Source organism: Anabas testudineus, chromosome 6, assembly GCF_900324465.2.
Source record: "Anabas testudineus chromosome 6, fAnaTes1.2, whole genome shotgun sequence".
Taxonomy (NCBI): Eukaryota; Metazoa; Chordata; class Actinopteri; order Anabantiformes; family Anabantidae; genus Anabas; species Anabas testudineus.
In genome coordinates this window covers 4,055,707-4,075,482 of record NC_046615.1, presented here as the reverse complement: position 1 = coordinate 4,075,482, position 19,776 = coordinate 4,055,707, and the positions used below count along the sequence as shown (strand labels likewise).

General features: G+C 40.6%; 1 protein-coding gene across 5 annotated transcripts; it reads right to left on the bottom strand.

Annotated features, from left to right (window-relative positions):
* Positions 1-602: 602 nt before the first annotated feature.
* On the bottom strand, positions 603-19,541 carry wt1a (WT1 transcription factor a). Of its 5 annotated transcripts, none has more exons than XM_026366622.1 (9): positions 18,591-19,541; positions 15,532-15,654; positions 13,536-13,644; positions 9,609-9,692; positions 6,081-6,180; positions 4,372-4,516; positions 3,627-3,716; positions 3,154-3,246; positions 603-2,829 (listed from the first exon to the last, which is right to left on the bottom strand). In XM_026366622.1, the coding sequence occupies exons 1-9, from the start codon at positions 19,054-19,056 to the stop codon at positions 2,708-2,710; spliced, it is 1,332 nt and encodes a 443-aa protein (XP_026222407.1). In that variant the 5' UTR covers positions 19,057-19,541; the 3' UTR covers positions 603-2,707. The 5 variants fall into 5 exon arrangements, with proteins under 5 accessions (XP_026222407.1, XP_026222408.1, XP_026222404.1 ...); XM_026366623.1 differs by having other exon boundaries at positions 3,163-3,246; XM_026366619.1 differs by lacking the exon at positions 9,609-9,692 and having other exon boundaries at positions 604-2,829.
* Positions 19,542-19,776: the final 235 nt, after the last annotated feature.

The following is a 19,776-nucleotide window of genomic DNA, read 5'->3' as shown; positions in this document are numbered from 1 at the left end:
GTTGTTTTCATCAATGTGTGTGTGTTGTTTTCATCAATGTGTGTGTGTTGTTTTCTGCTACTTTTCTTCATAAGCTATCGTGAATCTTTAGGCCGTAGCGATGATCCAAAGAAAGAAGGAAACAATGGATTGGATGGAGGTTAACTAACGGTAATCGTGCACATGAAGGAGAACAGAGTGGAAGAAAGTTGGAGAGAGGCTGAAAGAAAACACGTTCTTTTTTATCTGCCTTTACTGCTCCCTCTTTTTTCTTTTTTCTGAGGGGCGAGCCAAGGAATGCAATGAGGAATCTGGTGAGAGATAAAGAGAGGAAAGTTGATGGTGTTGTACAGTGTGTGTGTGTGTGTGTGTGTGTGTGTGTGTGTGTGTGTGTGCTGATTGTGCAACTCTTTGTGCCTATTAGAGCGTGTACACAAGGATCTTAACGTTCTGAACAGTCGCAAACCTGCTCCCAGATGATGTTTAATTCAGTTATTGAAATTAAAAAATGCCGTTTTGCTCTCAAGCAGGGCAAGATATACTGTACTGAACCCCCCCACCCCCATCCCCCCCCCCCCCCCCCCCGCCTGCTGTGAATTATGAGAGGAAACACAGGTCAAGGTCATCTGATACACTGGTGATGAGTAAGTATTTACACATATGTTTTAACAAGACTTTTATCTTACCCCTGTATTATGTGAAACGTTTAAAGTTCAGTTTCATATTTCACATGTAACAGTAAAACATCCTCATGATGACGGAAATATGTTGTAGTGAGTCCACTAGTATCTCCCCGATTTTACATTGGAATCTGTATTTTATGTCACCTGCTTGTGAGCGTTATAATGCGAATGATCCATAACTGACTAATAAATGAATGTTGACATGTTATTTAAAAACCAAACAAACAAAGAAATGCAGAAGCAAATAAATAAAGACACCAGAGACAAACTGGTTCTGTATCAAAACACTCACAGCACGTTTACACAGAGAGGATCTTCAATAATCTCACACTTTGGAGTACAAAATGTTTCACCGACATTTGCTGTTTTATGACTCAAATATTAATACACATCAAAAAATGAAGTATAAACAGTTCCCAGATCCATCCAAAGAAAGTCGAAAATATATCAGTTACATGGTTTCCCCCATGGAAAGAGTTCAGTTCCCATGGTGAAGAAGTATTATTTACATCTTGACCATAACGTCTCGGCCACAGAGCCAGTGTGACCCAGCAGACATATTTTAGAGCTCACAGTGTCTAAAACACTGCCAGAGTCCAGCAATATTTACACACCACACAGACATGAGACCATTTAGCTCCAAGAGTGCAGCGCACTGCTAGGAGAAGGAAAAGTTCAGCTTTTTAAATACAACCATGAAGGCATAATTGGGTTTTCAATGTGTATTTTATGCGAAAACCACAAGCAGGGGGTCGCTTCATTTGACCTTTTCAAATGAAAGTCAGCGTTATCTTTTATCCTGTAGGTATGAAAACTATAATGTGGACACAGGCAGAGAGGGAGGCTCAGTGACACCGCTCTCCCTTCACATGGTTCCAGTGAAAGCAAGTTTTGTCCACGATAAGATTATAAATAAGCCGTCCCAAAGTAGTTCAATGTAAGATATTTACAACACCTGAAGAGGTGCAAAGCTGGAAGAGCATGAGCGGAGCAAACTACAACAACTAGACAATAACTGGGGACGAATGACAAAGTCAAATGTAGTTAAGACATTTTATCTGATTCTTCAGCACTGTCTCGATGGAAAGAGACACCAACACTGATGCTGGTCATGAGGAGTTTATAACGTCATTATACATCTAACTGGACCTATCTAACAGCTTTTTATGCCAGCAGGAAATCTTCTCACTGGAAAACTCTTTGTTCCATTGTGAAAGACCTGGAAGAACTCAGGTGCAAAACTAGTTTTAGGATTTCTACAATGGATGAGTGTGGTGATGTTGTGCGCGCTGCTAGTTGTCAACACATCTCATGAAAAGACCGAATCAAGAATAAAGTGATGCTGCTAACACAAGCATCCACAAGTGTCCACAAGCATCCTGTCAGAGCTTATTCCTCACGTACCGGAAAATAGTCCCCAACAAAAGCAGTATTTGCATCTGTTTAAACATCATTTCCACAGTGTTCATGACCCGTTTTGAATTATTTACATGTTTAACAGGGATCAATTCAGAATTGAGAGCAGAAAACCAGCCCTGCACTGGCTGCTGTGGGGAGGGCATGTTGTTCCAGGTACAGCAGGTTATAATATTAGGAGAAAGGTTTTAATAATTCGTTTCATCGTGACTGCTGGGTAAACACAGGAGATATGAAGTTATCTACCAGGAATGTGTTTTCATCTAATTGCTTGGCCAGTGCACTTTTTTTTTTAAATGCTGGTCAACTAATTTAACATTGTGGTGTTTTCATGAGATCTGTATACACACATATAAACATGCCACCTCTATCCTTTAAACTCTACATCCTCCCAGTCACAGACGCCATATTTAATGCACAGATGTCCGAATTGTTCATGACCTTTACAAGTTGAATTGATATCTACATACGGTTAACTTGTCTCAGTGACCTATTCAGACTCCAGTGGACCTCACAGATGCTGGTTTAGCAGGTGAAAGCGGATAAGTGGGATCCGGCTTAGCCAGAGACAGAACATACAAGCAGATGTCACCCAGGTGTTTCCGTTTACACCTGCGCTCGGCACAGGTTCAGATGGCCAGCTGGAGCTTGGTGAGGTTCCTCTGGTGCATGTTGTGGTGTCGCACCAGCTCATCACTCCGGGCAAATTTCTTCTGACAGTTTGGCCACCGGCAGTTAAATGGTTTCTCACCTGAGAGAGGCGGGATGGATGGACAGAGGGTGGATCGAAAGAGACATGAAGAAGGATGGTGCAGCAATGAGGAGGAGTGGGGAGGAGAATTAGGGCAGGAGGGATTTGAAATGAAAGAAATATTAGAATGCTGTTCTGATCGTACGCTGTATTGGAAGATTAATTGAACTTTCTATAGATTATTATATGTATGTCTTTAATTGTAGCACAAGTTAAGCAACAATAAATACAGGCTGACGTTTAAATACTATGTTATAAAATGACTTCTGGCCTGGTAAACATCTAATGGATGAGGTAGAAATGGAAAAATAAAAGTTTACGCACTTGTTTTACCTGTATGAGTCCGGGTGTGTGTCTTAAGGTGGTCAGACCGAGAGAACTTTCTCTGACACGTCTCGCATTGGAAGGGTTTAACTCCTAAACACGTATACAATATGCATGCACACACAGCCCCAAGTCCACACACACACACATACACATACAGAAAACACATGTTCAACATCACGCATACACACATACATACACAGACAGAGAGGGAGATAGAAAAATACAGTAGAGCAGAGGTTTGCAGGGAAGCCATTCCAAAGTTTAGCCAGCCTTTAGTCACTTCATCTGATGAGAGGGTCACCGTAATGCACCACCGTACACACAATACAAACTGTGCACTTCAAAAGACATCGTCCACAAAATGGCTGTCATGCGAACAGCAGATGGAGAGCAAGTGGAGAGAACAAAGAAAACGGAAAATAATAAAGAGAGAGAGAGAGAGAGACACAGAGTGAGTTAACGGGTCAAACCTGTGTGTCTCCTCTGGTGCCGTTTGAGCTGGTCAGAGCGAGAAAAACTCCGGCCACAGTCTGTGAAATCACACTGATAGGGCTTCTCCCCTGGACAAAGACAAGAGGAAGGACATGGAGGGTTAAACCAAAATTAATTAGAAGTTATTTCTATGATGATATCATAGCTAACATACACACATAATAGTTACCATTGTCTTTAATTGTAAGACTATAAGATAATGTATTACAGCGACTTCACAGATTTTTAACTTGCTTTCCATGGTTCTAGTCCATCCATATTATAGGTATTTAAGTTCCCTCTCCCCTGTATTAAAATATGCCTCTGCTCTTAGCTTGTTTTTGTCATTAAAGAGCAAAATGTATAAATGTATAAAACCTAAGAGAAATACTGATGATTGATCAGCAGCAGTTTAGTTTAACTAAATGTATTTCATGTTAGATGAAAGGTAGAAATGTTGCACAAGTACAGCATCAGTGTTTCTTTTTGGAATATGGTGAAAATCACTATGAAGGATTGCTGTGGTGTCAGCTTTATTTTAAAAACAGGAAGTATTTTTGGCAAAAGCAAATTATGGTACAGTAGCAAACTGAGGTCAATGCAAACACCGCTCGAAAATGTTTGTGCTCCCAAAGCTGAAGGAAAGTTGTTGGTGACAGTCACTGTGCTTCTGGGAAATGAGTCCCTAACAACAGCGCTGTCGTTTATATTAAAGCACATCTCTCAGTTGGTCGATGGTTTCACCTGTGTGTTTGCGACTGTGCATCTGCAGATGAGACAGCTTGAAGTAGCGTTTGTTGCATCCTGGGTAGGCACACATGAACGGACGCTTCTCGCTGCTTTCTGACCGCACAATGGCCGGAGCGATGCTCGGCACCCGCCTTACATCCTGCGCACACACACATATACACATACCAAACACTTTTATTTCAATTCAGTTCTATCAGTCAAGATAGAATTAAGTAAAGCTCTCCCTGGACGTCAATAATTGCACCAGTGAACTGTAATTTAGAAAACAGACAATTAAATCTGTCCTGTGTGTAAATAATTGCATGTGTTCATCGTTATATAATGAAATGCTCATATATTCATCAGCAGTGAATTAGCAGTAAAATGACCCCATACTGACTGCAGCCCAAAGGGAGCCATTAGTCACGCCTTTTAGACAGACCCTCTTCTAGAGCGTCCCATTACACCTCTCACTGCAGACACTGCTGGAGAGGAATAACAGCACACACTGCCACACACTCCTGTTCTTCTCACCTTCGGCAGCCATCTGCTCTTCACTTCCACAGTGGTTTGACACACTGAGGGGTCAGCTCAGTTGTAAGTAGTACAGTTAACTGATATTGATACGTGCTGTAAATTACAACCGTGGGTACTCAAAGGACCACTGGCAGTTCCCACTCTGGACAGTGACAGCGAGTCCAGCATGCCGGTCTTCAGCAATCATTTAAAGAGATGAACAAACCTGACTGACTTATGAAAAGTGATATTATGAACTTTGTTCTGTTCTGTAATTCTTGATAATTCTCTTTTCAACAAGCTGTAAAATAATTTGTATTACTACAATACTGAAAGTTGAAAAGGTAGTGAATGAAAAACGACATCTAATGGCTGTGAGCTGTATTTCCTTTGGCATTAACGCAGAATTAGTGTGATTCTTATGATAAAAATATAGAGCAAATATGTTATTTCTTAGCAGCTCTTAAATTATAACAGAAAAAGTGAGAGTTTGTTTGTTCTTCTGTACTGAGCCAGACCTCTTATGTGTGTTTTTGTGTAAGCCATTTCTACGAACAGAAGAGAGAAGGAGCAGAATAAATGATGAAACAAGCCTCAGAAAAAAAAAGCTCCGCTGTGGACTGAGAGCAGGTCTGGAGAGTCTCTGCTGCCTGTCTTTTAGAGCCACTGACAGACAATAATTAAAATTTAATGATTTATTAACATGCTGATCCTTGCATGGAAACTGTATCTTTACCCGTTGTACCCCTGTGTGTGTGTGTGTGTGTGTGTGTGTGTGTGTGTCTGCACTCCTAATGGACTTGTGGAAAATGATTCCTCTTGGTTTTTGGGCCTGTCTTAAAATAAAAAAAAAAATGGTGTCTGCAATATGTTTTTCTGGACATGTGCATGTGTAGGCATTTGTGTATGTGTGTGTGTGTGTGTGTGTGTGTGTGTGTGTGTGTGTGTGTGTGTGTGTGTGTGTGTGTGTGTGTGTTTGTGTGTGTGTGTTACATTTTTGGCCCAGCTACATATCAGGATTTTCTATTCACATAGCCTCGTCATTGCAGTAAAGGTCTCCACTACTGTTCTCCTTCACTCCAGTAATTAACAAATACATTAGAAATATGTCTTTGTTACTGTCATTTACTGTCAGGTTTCCACTCTTTGTTATGCTGACCACAGGTTTTCACAGGTGTGTACCTCATCATTTTCAGTGTGACTCCTACCTGTATGCCCCTGAAGACTCCATGTGTGTGTATGCGGTACTGCGTGCTGCAGCTGTACACCATGGGGGTGCTGGGGTCACTGTCGTAGCCCGCTGCATGGCTGCCATCACAGAAAGAGAGAGGAGTGGTGACAGTGATTCATTCAGGCTCTTACAGTAAAATAACAGAGAGGAAACTGACATAGTAATTCAAAGCTTTAACACAGTTTTCAACAGCTGTCTCACAGCCATGTTCGCTCCAAGAATAGAATCAAAACAAGCCAGCTCCAAAATAACAACAGGGGAAGTTTTAGTTATAGCACGAATGAAAATCAGATCAAGAAACAGAAGCATGATTCAATAGTACACATCTGTACAGTGTAACAAACACTGGTACAATTCAATACATAAAGCATGAACTGCTGTTTGACTGAACGTGCTGTGTGCATGTACAATACAGTCAAAGGAATCATTATTCAAACACATTCACCTTGTCACATACAACACACAGTGCAAAACACAGGCTGACTAGAAATGTGATGTACAGATTTGAAATTGAACCCTGTTTTTATGTGGGCCTGCATCTCTGTTTGTTTACTGTATGTGTACGTTTGTATTAAATACTTCTAGAAGTTTAATTTGATTATATTCCAAATGATATCAGACACATGTAGATCGCTTCATAAAATCACAGAGCTGTAGAGGTCGTCTCCACAGTGTTACACTGTGGTGCTAGGGAGTATTTTTTGCCATTTTAGCGCCGGTTTAAAGGACAGCAGTCCACTAAAGGTTTTCAACAGCTGTTACTCGGTTTAAAAATTAGGTATAAATATTCACGGTTCCCAGAGGATGAATCCTGAACTTATTACTTATCTAAGATATGAGTTCACATTTGTGTTTTTCAGTGAATCACTTGATAAGTGAGGTAAAACCTCATATTTGTGAGGTTGAAACCAGGAACTATTTGGTATGGGGTTTAAAAAAAAATCCTATTAATGGTATAAAAATGATTGAATTAGCTTTCAACTAAAAGTCCTGTACCAATTGTTTCCGTGATCTGATATTTGACTAGTTAGACTAATGATTTCATAACTGTGTATGACACACATCTCTTAGCTTGTGTTGACGAGAAGAACAAAACATTCTGTGTCTGACACAGCTGCCACTGTTTCCTCTCCTATCTGCTTATGATAAGACACAGTCAAACCAAATGCTCTAGTCTATGAAATGTGGTATATTTTAGTCTGTCGAAGCAAATGAGGAGGATGGGAGTTTGCATCCTGTGATGGAATATACAGCATACGGTCATAAGGTGCTCTTTGTCTGCTTCACTTCTCCCTTGTATGGGAGTAGAGACGTTAAGACTCCATCAGTGGTAGACATTGTTAATCATACTATATGTTCCTGTACTTAAATTCATTCATTCATAAATCTTTTTACTTATGTTAGTTTTTAGTAAATGCTCAAAACACATAACTATACACCCCTGAAGAAACAGAATTTAATGCTTTAGGCTGTATTCAGCAGCAAATTAGCACTGAAACAAAACCCACCCATAAAGCCCAACTTTTTTTTGAACTTCACTTTTTGAATAGGTTGAAGAAACAACATACAGCATGTCAATAAGTGAGTTTGGATGTGCTACTCTGCAGACCTAGTGAGAAAACCAGGCTAGCTAAGCTAAACTAAGCAGGTACTGGGTATAATGTTAGATTTAGTTCTGTTTATTATTTATGCCATAAATATTTTCTAAAATGTTTACTGGATAATAAGTCTGCAGTCAAGTGTATAAAAACAGTTCATCTCACTGTAACAAGAAAACAAACATGGAAAGTGTGAAAAAGCATTATTTCTAATAATAAAATATTATAAATAATTATAATAAAAGTAGCTAAGATCAGAATCAGTAAAGTACAAATGGAATCATCCCGTGTGCCACTCTCCACAGAGCTGCCTCTGCAGCAGGTGATGTGAGCCTCCGTGTTTAGTGTTAACATTAGGAACGGTGCCTATCTGCTCTTCCTCTCTAAGCTCAACTCCCCTACACTTCCTCTTCCTCATCTCCCACTCCTCGGCCCATTCCTCTTTATCTCTACCCACTCCCTCATCCTTATGTTGCCTTCCCTTCTCTTCCTCCTCATCCTTGCTACTCCCTCACACCTCCTCTCCCTTCAGCCTCTCCCCTTCATTGACAGTGAACATACAGTTAGAGACAGACTGAGCGAGAAACAGCAGCTCAGTCCCATCTGAGCACGACAGCGAAACACCATCGCCAATTTTCCACCGATCTCACCAACCACAACTTTACATACAGCACACGGGTGCACTATATTCTTCACAAAGCGGCAACACCTCCCAGAAAACAGACATTCCTTCTTTGAGCACGTTACAAACACACATACACACACATACACACACACCCGCACACACACACACATACAATGTGTTAACTATGATGAATGCCTGTTGGCTGGGAGCAGGAAGGTATTTGTGAGCTGACACAGACGCTGACCAGCATGCAGCTACGCAGGTCACAGTGACATACAGTACAGTACATACTGCAGATTTCTTTTTCTTCAAACAATGGACGATGATACTTCAGTGATTATTTTGGATGCAATGTATTTCTGCTCTTTTCAGAGCAGTCAGAAGAAGATGGACAAGAGAACTTGGACGCCATGCTGCCTATGTCAACTGAATGTTTGAGAACAAGACACCAAGAATGTCTTTGAAACTCCTCAATCCTTATTTATTGCATCTTTTTTAAAAACTCAGTACACTCTGTGTTGCCAGGACTAAACACTAAACTCTAGCATCATCCCGAGTATGAAGACAAACATTTTAGTAGTCCAAAGTTGGATACTCATTTCTATTTTATTGTTGCTTATCAGCCTAATGGGTCATCCATCTTCCTGTCAGAGCAACATTTATAAAAACCTGGCCAGACTGATGTGATATTCATGGCCACCATGTTTATAAATCACCATCACTCTGGCATCCTAACGACTTTTTGTCTGGTGCCAGTGTGATTTCAACATGTTCTCCAGTGAATAAAGTACTGTTCACAGGTCTAATGTGCATTTTATGGCAAAGAGAGGATCAACTTTGACTTTCTATACAGGTTTCTACTTGTAGTGGGTCTTAAAAAAGGGTTTGTTTATTCTACAGTACAGTATGTGGCAGTAATGAAAAGTATCTATGCACATTTAGTCAAGTATTATACGTGAGTGCAATACGTGAGTAGTAATGCACTTAGAAATAAATTAAGTACCATTTGAACATAATAAGCACTTTAAAGTACTCCCTGTACTTGCACAGGTTATCTTTTATGTGTTATCAATTATTTTGTACTTTGGACATTTTGTATTGGGATATTCCTCATTGTTTATTTTAATCAAGAGTTTCTTCATTTTTACTAAATTCTAATAGGAAAATCAGCTTGAGTTTATTGTTATTGCTTGTCTGTTCACTCTCTAGCGTGAAACCTCTTTTCCCTAACATACACCTGACCGACTGCTGCTGGTTAAAAAAGCGATGGATGAGTTCCTACCTCTTTAAGGTGGATGCCAGTGTATTGACAGGGTTCCATGCCACACACTCCAACTGAGAGGTCATTTGATATAAATTTTCTCCGCTGTGGAGGAAAAACAAAACGTAGAAGAGAAGCTCATGAGCTGAGTAGTGGACTGTCATTTACCACGACAGGGTTGTCGCCTTTTGTTGTCCTCAATAGAAGTGCGACACTCACACACACACACACACGTATAAGAATGCACCTCATACAGACACCAAGAAAGCTTAATTCTCTCTAGCCAACTTTCATTAAACACATTATTCAGACCACAAACATGTGCACACACACACACACACACACATGCACACACCCCCTATCACACAGCGGATTTATAGCTCTCACCCCCTAACACCACCTGCAGCCTGGACTGGGTAGAAGTGGTGCCTGGTACCCTGCTCATTACGCAGCTATTACTTTACAGTATAGCGAGGGCGTGCAGCCAACAGAGCACAAATGGTATTTCTGCTGAAATATTGTTGGAATGGAGGCTGAGCATAAGATTTAAAGTACTGATCCATGACATTTTTAAATAAATAAGATTCTGCTTTCCTTCTCTTTTGCTAACTGATGGAACACATCACTGATTTAGCCATGAGTTCATTCATTTAATGAACGTTCTCTGTCCTAATTTACTGCCCTAAACACCCAGTGCCTGGTGGAGTATATCTTTCCTGCCCAAGTGCTCTGAAAAAAAAAACTAAATGGATTGTTTAGCACAACAAATGATAGTTACCACGGATGAACCAACAAGAACGGGAGCACATTTCTCCAGTAAGGTTCCAAAGAAAGTGTAAAAGTGAAAGGGTAGAGGCAGCTGTGGCTCAGGAGGTAGGGCAGTCGGGTCCTGTCATGCCCCACCAAACCCCAAGTCAGGTCAGCCGCAGTTCTGCCATCAGTGAGTGTGAAAGGATGAGCAAGAAGCAATGTAGAGTGCTTTAAGCAAAAATGAGGTAGAAATGCATTATATAAATGCAAAACATTAAAAGAAAGGTTGGGACTTTTTCTAAAATTCAATAAAAACTAAAAATGTGATTTGTCAACTTGCCAGAAGCTTTATTTGTCTGAAAAAGGTGGAACCGAGGCAAAACACAGGCACAGGCACTGGATGATTCTGAACTTGGTGTCCTGATTGGTCATGGCTCACCAATTGGAGCCAAACTTCATGAAAGAATTATGCATCAGTTCAAAATGAATATTTAGTTTAACAACAAAAGGTTTCAGGGACTCCGCTGTTCTAGTCGGCACTGCATGACAAACCGTCATGCTATCATAAGCTCTATTACACAAGGAGGAATCAATCAATTCTGTGCAGAATCGCAGCCGAGTCATCCGGGTCTGAGCTCGTGTCCCATGGGCTGAAAGAAAACGGAAACATGTTCTGGGGTAAGGCCCATGTGGAGGAGCCAGCAGACCACTACTAAACGTGAAGTTCATGGGCTACTGCCCTACAAACTGATCTTTAGTCACCCTTTGGTTTAAGATTGATATTTTACTGTGATTTTTCATATTTAGAAGCACAAGTTATGCCTATTATGGTACAGTAATATTAATATTAGCGACATTTGTCAAAATGTTAACCTTGAAAACACTAAAAGAAATGATCATCTGACAGATCACAGCAGCTTTTCACAATATAGTGTGTCTGTCCACTCCACTCTGTTACAGTTCCTTGCTTTGATAAGACGCACCGTGTGTTAGCTGGTGTGTATGTGTCTGTCTCTCTCGCTATAGAATAATAAGACGTCATGCTGCTCCAGCAGGCCGAGCTGACGGCACACAGAGTAAATACAGTCCGTTTGGTACCAGGCTGCGAGATTAGACAACCGACTCAACTCATGAGCTTTCCCAGCCAAGTGTGTGTTTGTATGCATGTACTGTGTGTGTGTGTGTGTGTGTGTGTGTGTGCTGAGCAGATAGCAGTTATGTTTATGACAAAGACTGAGGGTCCTCATCTTTCTCTCTCTCTCTCATACAAACACACACACACTGAAACTTTAGTATCCATCCCTGCTGTGGTTTTCCATCTAGAGGACTCCTTCGGTCCCCTTATCGATGGAAACCACAGCAGCATGTCAAGAATGTTTCATTTAGAAACATAACAACAAGCAAACAGTTAGGAGAGTGCACCAAGAGGAGGTGGACCCATCCAGTTTATTACAGTCTGAGCAGGGTTATTAAAACCTGTGTAAGAGCTACAAATTTGTTTCTGAAAGGCATGAACAGGTTCACTGCAGCGGAGCAGTTTCACACAGACAGGTTAGAAGTGTTTACATGTGACATTTAGCTTTAATACCACACAGAAGAAGCATGTGGATTAAAATGTGCTGTCTCACGTGATGATAGGACTAATCTACATTATTTGAGATCATTGTGTAAAACTAAGATGAACAAAGCAGCTCGAGCAGGCAGGTGCTCTGTGGCTACTCTGCAGCCGAGAATTATTATTAACTCAAGTCATCACAGCTGAACATTTTGCAGATGCATTAGATGTCGTTGTGTGTCCTGGTTTGTCTACAAAATGTATGCAATGGTCACAAGTTGGTTATAAGGTTCATACTAGAAACGGAGCAATACATCTTAGGAATCTGTGGTGTGTGGGAGGAGCAGAGAGGAAGAGAGGAGTTGATAAAGGTTAAGACGAGGTGTGGTTGGAAGTGAGCAGGTCATCATGAATCGTTCCTGTGTGGCAGACAGTCGAGTATATTTTGGAACTCACACTTTAACCACTTGTATTTTTATGTTTCTCTGCGTAATATTTAACAAGTAGACCTAGACCAACATTAAAGCAGAAAATAATAGCTTTTTTAAATAGAGTACTTAGAGGTGAATTTGTAGAAGTGAGTGCTTTTAATATAATAAATCAATAATATGATCATTTTCAAGACAAAATTAACAATGGCAATGAAATTTATCTATGTGCCTCAGTTTGAGTGACTCATTGTGACCCTGTCAAGACACATACGTCATTGATGTTATTAGTCACACCTGTGCTTTTCCTACTGTAACAAGTCCAACTGTCTGCTGGGAAAAAGATCTACAATCAAACTTTCCAAACAGGAGCCAAGTGACTTCTCATGAGTGACAAGAATAGATTGACCCATCAGGGGTTTCATTAAAAAATAAAGAAGCTTTGTTATAGCTGTGGTTTCTCTCAGCTATTTGTTGAGTGGAAACATTTCTGACGTGTAGCTTTCCAGCCATTTATCTACTGAAGCACAGCTTAGTGTAATTCCACTAAATGAGAAGCAGTCTTCAGGCTTTTTTCTCTCCATAATTGAAATAAATAGAAAATGTTGACTGCTGTACTTATAATATTTCTCTAAATAAAAAGTCCTATTTTTCTGGAAAGTACTTTTTGTTCATAAGCCAGAAACAGCTGAGTCCTATTTAGAAAACGGAATGGTTTTATTGTAAAGTCTGTCATGTGTCCAAGGAGCAAATTAAAAATAAACCAAATATTCAAAATATTTTTCCTCCGTAAACTAACCTACCTTCCTGAACTCTAGAACTTCCTGCGACTGTTACTTTACTTCCTTCAGTGGCACCATGACTGTTTTAGGTGCAGCATGCATTGGAAAGCAACTTCTTCTCTTCAGGGAGAAAACACTACTCAAGGTTAAATTAGCATTTCAAAAAAAAAAAAGAATCACCCAGAGGACGGAGAACAAGACCAGAAAGGAAGCCACTATGGCAGGCAGACCTGTCAGAAGGTGCACATCCTGTTCCAAACTGCATCCCGCTACGTTTCACTGAATTACTGCAGTTTGACACAGAACAACCAACAATGGTTTGTGAAACACTTCCAGCTTTAGTTGTTTGTTCATTGTAAAAATAGACTTTGTAGAGAGCATGAGCATGTACACTGTGGGTTACTGTGTGTGTGTGTGTGTGTGTGTGTGTTACCTGTTGTATGGATTTCTCAGCAGCAGGGCCTGGCTGCCTGTACAGCTCTCTGAAGGTGTGTGACATCCATAGACAGGAGGAGGTACAGGAGGTACATACTGCTGCTCACCTGTGGTGCACAGATACAGCCAGACACTAAATTAAGCTACACAATATACATGCACATGCATTTGTACCTGTGTATGCACCCATAGTGTGAAGATGAAGGTGAACCCATCCATGACTCACTCAGGGGAGAGGTTGAATTTAAAATGTCCTCCTTATCGGATCTCTTTTGAACTCTGCCCTCTCCTATTTTTCTCCACTTCTCCTAAGTTCATCTACAAATAAAGACCCTTAGCTTTTTGTTTCTCTTTCTGTGCAGCCGTCTGCCGAATGGCTCCCTCGACATTTTTCCACATTCCAAAAATCCCTCTCAGCTTCCATTCTCCCAGTTATCTTTGCCGTAAAACAGCCGGCAGAAATTTACAGCGGCGGCTTCATCGAGCACATACATTTAAATATTTACCAACAACATGCACAGAGGTGGGATTAAAAGGATCGGTGGGTGGATGAAAGAAGAGGGGAAACGAGGGAGTTAGTAAATCAGGATGTGGCTGATTTATACGTCTGACAGGCGAGGTCACTGCGGAGATGTCAGAACAAGGGACAAGACACTCCCTGGGTGAGGGCCACGGAGCCGCCATGCAGACGCAGCTGTGCACGCCGCTTGAAATATATGAGGATCTGCTTTTGTTCTTAGTAAAATAGATTTTTTTTCAAACTAAAGTCACTACTGGAAAGATATAAAAATAGACAAGCGAATTATTGTGGATGAAATGCGTCTTTTCCCTTTTGCAGGAGGAGTTGGATTACGCTACAGGAAACCCCCTAATGCAGGTACAGCCAGGGCCATTTGTAGGACTTCTGTGAAAAACTTAGCGTGACATTTAAAACCACTTTATGCCACTGTGGTTTGGGGAAAGCTGTATTCAGTCAACACTGTCCTAGTTTTGCTGTTTAAAAAATTTTCGCACCGTAGAAATGTGCAAATTCAGTGAAATTTTGCAGCTAACTCATGAAAAAGCTACGAGCTAGCATTACCTAAAACATTACTAGTTGTGTATTTCTACCTCATCATTGTCTGTAATTGAAAATAAATAAATAAATAAACAAATACCTTCATAATTCACTTTGTTGTTCCATATAACTAAATGAGGCAATGACTAAATCCATAAAGGAGCAAAAACCAGCTAAGTTATGCTAAAGCTAACTAGCTCAGCAGAGTGTTGTAACTGTTATAAACTTTTCAGTTTAGCAGAATCCACATTACATCTGACTAAGCTACTTTTAAATGAACATATTTAAATGGATCACATTGTAAATTCATGCACTGTATTGATTTCAATACTGAAACCACTAAAGAAATATGGACCCACAATAATTAAATGTCAAAAATCAACATAAAGTTTATTTTCTTAATTATAATGGAGCAAAAAGCTGAAAAACTCATATTTTCTTAATCTCACGTTCCCTGAACACCGTCCAAAGTTAGAGTGAAGTAGCACATGTAGTTCTTATGTAGGTTCAGCTGGAGAAGGTGTAAAATGTATCATGACCATGAAGTTTGAATACATGAAATGTCTTTTTCTTGGCCTCACTGTTTTTGCAGTTAATCCTTTGGCAGTAAAGACAAAAAAAAAAAAGAATTGTATCTGAAAAAGGTATATTCACTTACATGAGAGAAAAATCAGCCCAGATATTCATAAACTATTGAAGTTACAGTAAGTTTGTAAAACACATTCATGATTTAAACCTGTGACAGGTGAGGTCACTGCTGACATGTCATTTTCCTCATATTAATAAGGCGCTGTTATCACCCATACAACCATTACAGTTGTTCAAATTAAAAGAACACATTGGAATTAATCTCTTTATCTTGCACGCAATTGAATGCATGCAGTCAGAGGTTGAAACTGTATAGTGTTGGTGTACTCAGACACACACACACGCTCACCGATGGCGTTCTGCTGAGTTAAAGCGTCCTCGTGTTTAAAGGAGTGGTTGGAGAACTGTGAGCTGTGGTGCGTAGGAGTGTGACCGTAATTACCGGCTCCATCGAATGCAACCGTGCTGTATCCTGTAAGACACAAAATGAAACCTTTAGCACACAGTGGCAGCACATGTTCACGCGCATGAGGTTTACTTTCAAATGATGAAGTATGTGGTCAGTAATTACTTTTTTAACTTCTTTAATCACTACCTATTTTTGTAGTTTTTTTTTATTTAGATCTCATTCAGATTTATTTAATTTTCCTCTTAATTCGAAGGTGCTGTTATCACCCAATACAACCAGTATATGTGAAAAACCTATATTTAGTTGTTTTTTTTTTTAGTTAATGCAATTGTGTTTATGAGAACGATTATTGAGCATATTCAAGTCACAAACACACACACACACACACACACACACACACACACACACATAAAAAACTGAAAAAAGTGTGTCAACAGTCTCATCAGGTCACTGAGTCACAATTTTTTCTTAATTAAGATTTGAGAGACTTTTTGAAATAATCACCTGCCAACATACAAATTCAATTTTAATTCCATGAGTTTTTTATAGATTTCTTATTTTAAAAACAAATTGATATAATAATGCAAGAAAAAATCTTATGAGCAACTTCATATTTTTCAGTATATTTTATTTTGAAATTAAAAAAGCAAAGAAAAGGATTCCCTAAAAAACAAAAGTAAGACCAGTTTGTATTGACGTGTACCAGATCTTAAACCCGTACCCGGATGGTACCCGCTCTACAGAAAACACCCTCGTTCACACACGAGGTTGTTCGGAGCAGACCCAGATCTGTGCCTGACACTCCAAACCAGACGTGACTCATGACTCAGGCTGACCTAAAGGGCACAACACAATCTCATAAATCGCCCACACGCACGGGCACAAGCACAAGCACAAGCACACACTTAGTCTCATGCTCACATGCATGCTTCAATAATTAAAATACAGCACTTTCACTGACTTTCCTCTGTGACTCTGTGTGTGAGGAGGACTCATTAAACTTCTCCATTTATCTTCCACTCACCTCTGTCTGACTCCTCCGTGTGTGTGTGTGTGTGTATGTGTGTGTGTAATGTGATGCGTTTGCCTTGAAGTCCAGCACTGATGTGACAACCCATGTATCAGTTTGTATTCAATACTCCCAGCCTTTTTCTTTAAACTTTCTCACAAACTCTAATTGCTGCTGTTGAGATATGAGAAGATTTTCAAACTTATCAATTCCCATTAGGAAAAACGTTTTAATGTCTTGTTTTATCTCATGCTTATTTTATGTTTCATGTTGATAGTTTATTTATGTATATATAATATACTTTTCATGCACTCAATTTTGATGATTGTCAAACACTGCTTCAGCATTTCTAACATCATTTTTACTCAGTTTTCTTTATGATGATTTTAATAAAAGCTGCATGTTAGCAGGTTATCATGCCGTGCTGCTGAAACAGCTTACTGATAAACATACATACTGTACACTATACACAGACATGTTAACAAACTGAAAAAAGAAAAACGAGCTTTCTCTGAAATTAGCATCCATGATTCTTTTGTTAATGCAGTGACATTTAACATGTTTTACATTTGGTCATTTGACAGCCGCTTTTATCTCAAGTGACTTACAAGGGTGCGAGGTACAAGACAAAGGCAGGGTAAGCGTAAGGAGGTCTTGCCTAAAGACCACTACTGGAGGTAGGGCCAGGATTCAAACCCCGATGTTACCACTACACTATCCAGTCGCTTTTTTACATTTAGAAATATTCCTCCTTGAGGGAGTTTGGTGGTGACGTGATGTTCCCTGGGTGACCCTGCTCTGCTATCAGCTCTACTGTGTGACCTGAGTCCTTCTGTTAGTTTGTTTGTCTCTGCTCATCCAGCCACAGCAGGGGGGGGAGGGGTGGCAGATACGACAGGTTAGAGGTCAGCCCAGCTCTTTGATTATCATGTTATTCCTAAATTATCTGCTTGATAAGCATGTTATTACTAATTCATCTGGTGGGTAACCACTAACAGTTTCATTATCCTACACAAAAAAAAAAACACAGGGGGTTGAATACGCAGCAGGTTAACGCGCCTGACACAATGTACTCACTGCTCAATATTATTATAATTAATACCTTCAATATTATTATTGAAGGTATTAATTATATTCTTAGTGTATGTTTGTTTATTATGTATTCAGCAAAAGAACAGAGTAAATGAAAAGTCCAACGACTGTAGCAGTGCTGCAGTTCAACTGATGATGACTTGAAAAGAGCTAAATAATATGCATTTATTCTTAGTAAATTTAATTAACAGTATGAATTTGTTGTATTTTTTCCGGTACACAAATAAAATTGCGGATTTTTTAGATGCAGTATGTCTTTATCTGAAGTTTTGGTAGAGCTGCTTCTTTAGTACACTTTTAATCAGCTGTTGCCGTTTTATTGTGATGTATTTTAACAGAGATACCTGTAGAATCTGATTAACAACACTTCTCTTAGCCCTGTTGTTCATATCTCTTCACTGTAAAAAGAGCTTAATTATAAAGTCCTGAGTTTAGAATGAACTGAATATAAACATGTGTGATCATTAGCATTACATCTGTACTGGGGGAAAAAACAAAACAAAATAATATAGGTTTAAATATTAAAATAACAATATAAAAAATACCACAGAATGATCATGAAGACAAAATTAAATCCTAATTATCTTTAGATTTAGTTGCACAAGCTCACTAATTAATAATCTCCACCTCCAAACTGAGCAGTTATTAAATTGGGATCAGCTTTTTTACTGACATCACATACACTCACCGCTCTGTTAGTGGGTTCTCTCCTTGGTTATCATATTCTCTGTGACGCAGTGTGAGCATAAACTAAGGCCTAGTCGAGGCAACGCATCAGCCACTTTAAATGTTGCTTTATATCACATATACAGGTGAAATACCCACCCTAATGCTTCACATGTACATTAGACAGATGAATAGATGAACACACACACACACCACTCTGCTCCAGGCCTACCTGTCTGGTTGCGGGCTGCCTGCTGTGTGTCCATGCAGTTTGTCAGGTATGGCGTGTTGCTGAACATCCTGCTGGGAGGCTGGTGGTGGTGCGGTGCGGTCACAGATGGCGCCTGGCTGGGTGGTGGTGCAGGAGGTGCCCCGAATGCCCCGTACCTACAGGCCCCCGTGCCCGTAAACTGCCCCGAGAAGTGGACAGTAAAGGCGCTGAGCCCACAGTGAGGGTCAGTGTCATGGTGGTGAGGGTCACCGGTGGTCCCCCAGCTGGGCTCCTGTTTGATGAAAGAGTGTGGCCCCAAGGAGGTGTGGGGTGCAGCCAAGGAGGGATAAGGGGAGGCGGCGGTGTGGAAGTCCAGCACAGGAGCCCACTGAGGGGCCGTGCTGACGGGTAGGGCTGGGCAGCCGGGGCTGGGGCCCGCCGGGACCGGGGGTAGGAGGGAGTTCAGGTCACGTACGTCTGAACCCATCGTGGTCCAGGGTAGGAGAGGAGGAAAAACAAACGCTATTTTTAAATTTGATGTGCCTCCTCGTATATTTCTACCTGTCTACCTCCCTGTCTGAGGATGTGGGCGACCCAAAACAGCCACCACCCTCAAAATCCTTGACAGGCTACAGAGTCGTCTTTCCTCTCACTGTAAAGAGAGCGGCTTCTTGTCTTTCACCAGTCTTTGACTCAGTCGCTGCCCATCAGTTGTTTACGACACCACACGGCTGCTCTGGAGACTCCTTAAGTCCAACAGAAGTTCATGGCGACACAGAAAAGTCAGCAGTCTAAGTTTCTCAGCAGCAGCACGAGGAGAAGAAGAAGAAGAAAAGAGGAATTAAGCACAGTGATCAGCTGGGATCTTCAGTTTCCACCCACCACAGCAGTAACAGCGTGCTTGGCTCAGAGAGATGGAGTCCATTGAAGGAGGACTGAGGGTTCTGCTCAGAGCTTTCTCTGTGAATGGAGACAGAGGAGTGGAGGCGTGAGGAGGAGTAGCCCTCTTTTCCCTCCACGCTCTCAGCCTGCAATGTGTGTGTCTGAGGAGGACAGGGGGTGGAGTCAGGAGGTGATGAGGGACATGAGCCCTCTGACTTCATTCATTTACTGTATGCTGAACAGTATACACACACACACACACACACACACACACACACATGAAAAGAAATTGTACTACTGAGCACAGTGACTACAACATAAAGAG